Raw genomic sequence first — 1,279 nt, 5'->3', positions numbered from 1 at the left:
CAGGCGCCCCGCAGCTGAGGCGCCGCCTCGGATCAGCCGGCCGCCAGCGCCGCGCCGAACTTGCGAAACAACAAACAGCCCGACATGTCGAAGTCGGCAGCCGCAGCCCGGTCCCTCCTCCCCGCCCGCCTCGCCTCCCAGCCGGGGCTCCGCCGAACGCGCAGCCGAGGGGCGCAGCCGCGACAACTTGTTCTAGCCGGATGCCCGCACGCGCGCGCGCACGCACACACACACACACACACACACCGCCCCCTCGAGCCCCGGGCACACTCGGCCACGGCCCCGGCGCGCACAATTCACAGCATTCCTAGACACGCAACCAGCGCACACGGACACACTCGCGCACACACACATCCGCCCCAGACAGGCTCCGGCACACGCATTCCCAGCACACTCGGCATTCACCCGGACCCACAAGGCCCCCGGAGGCGCGCACCACACACCCCGGACACTCCCACACGTACACACAGCGCACACGGCGCACCGGCACACACATTCCGGACCCATTTCCAAGACTGCACACGAACACAGGTCTCACAAGCATACACACCACAAACGCGTTCCCGGATCCACACTCGGGTGGAATCACACAGCACTCCCAGCACACGTATAAAACGGAACACAACCCAGTCTCAGACACACAACAAACAGCACTCTTGGTCTCGGCATACAAAATGTAAAACAAATTCAAACACATTTAGCAGATACAACTCCGGCCATACAACCAAACTCAGATGCACACAGCAAATATACAACCCACTTGGCCGCACAAACACTACCCACAGGCAGACACACAAGACAGCGCACATTCAATGTCTCGATGCGCGCACACACAACATTCAACCCAACATACTCGCAGACACAAAACACACACAGCATCTTTTTTTCCACACAAAACTACAGGCACACAATGTTCGTAGTCACACATCTCGAGCACCGATCGCGCACCCTCCGCTCTGGCACACACAGGGGCACGCTGTCGACGCGCAGTCACTCAACACGCGCACTTTCTTCGAGCTACGCCACGGGCCCCGAGGGCTCGCGGGGCAAGCCTGGTCCGACCGCCTCGCGTTTACCTGCCGGAGTCTCGGTCTCGGGAGCGCAGAGCTGGAAGGTGAGCACCAGGACAAGAGCCTGGGCGCGGGCCATGGCCCGAGCGCCACCAACTGCCCCGGGGCCCGGCGCCAGGGGCCGGGGCTCCGCCGCCGGAGCCCGAGGAGCCGGAGCCCGAGCGGAGCAGCGCGGCGCAGAGCGGGACTGGCGCCGAGTCCGGAGCGGG

General features: G+C 63.7%; 1 protein-coding gene across 4 annotated transcripts in view; it reads right to left on the bottom strand.

Annotated features, from left to right (window-relative positions):
* Ptpru (protein tyrosine phosphatase, receptor type, U) overlaps nucleotides 1-1,279 on the bottom strand; it is a 72,997-nt gene extending 71,718 nt beyond the window's left edge. For all 4 annotated transcript variants that reach the window (XM_005394989.2, XM_005394992.2, XM_013519598.1 and 1 more), the window contains exon 1: nucleotides 1,077-1,279. In XM_005394989.2, the coding sequence (XP_005395046.1) occupies nucleotides 1,077-1,149 (73 nt within the window). In that variant the 5' untranslated portion in view covers nucleotides 1,150-1,279. The remainder of the gene's footprint in view (nucleotides 1-1,076) is intronic.

Source organism: Chinchilla lanigera, unplaced genomic scaffold, assembly GCF_000276665.1.
Source record: "Chinchilla lanigera isolate Chin_1 unplaced genomic scaffold, ChiLan1.0 scaffold00051, whole genome shotgun sequence".
Taxonomy (NCBI): Eukaryota; Metazoa; Chordata; class Mammalia; order Rodentia; family Chinchillidae; genus Chinchilla; species Chinchilla lanigera.
This window is presented reverse-complemented; position numbering and strand designations above follow the sequence as displayed.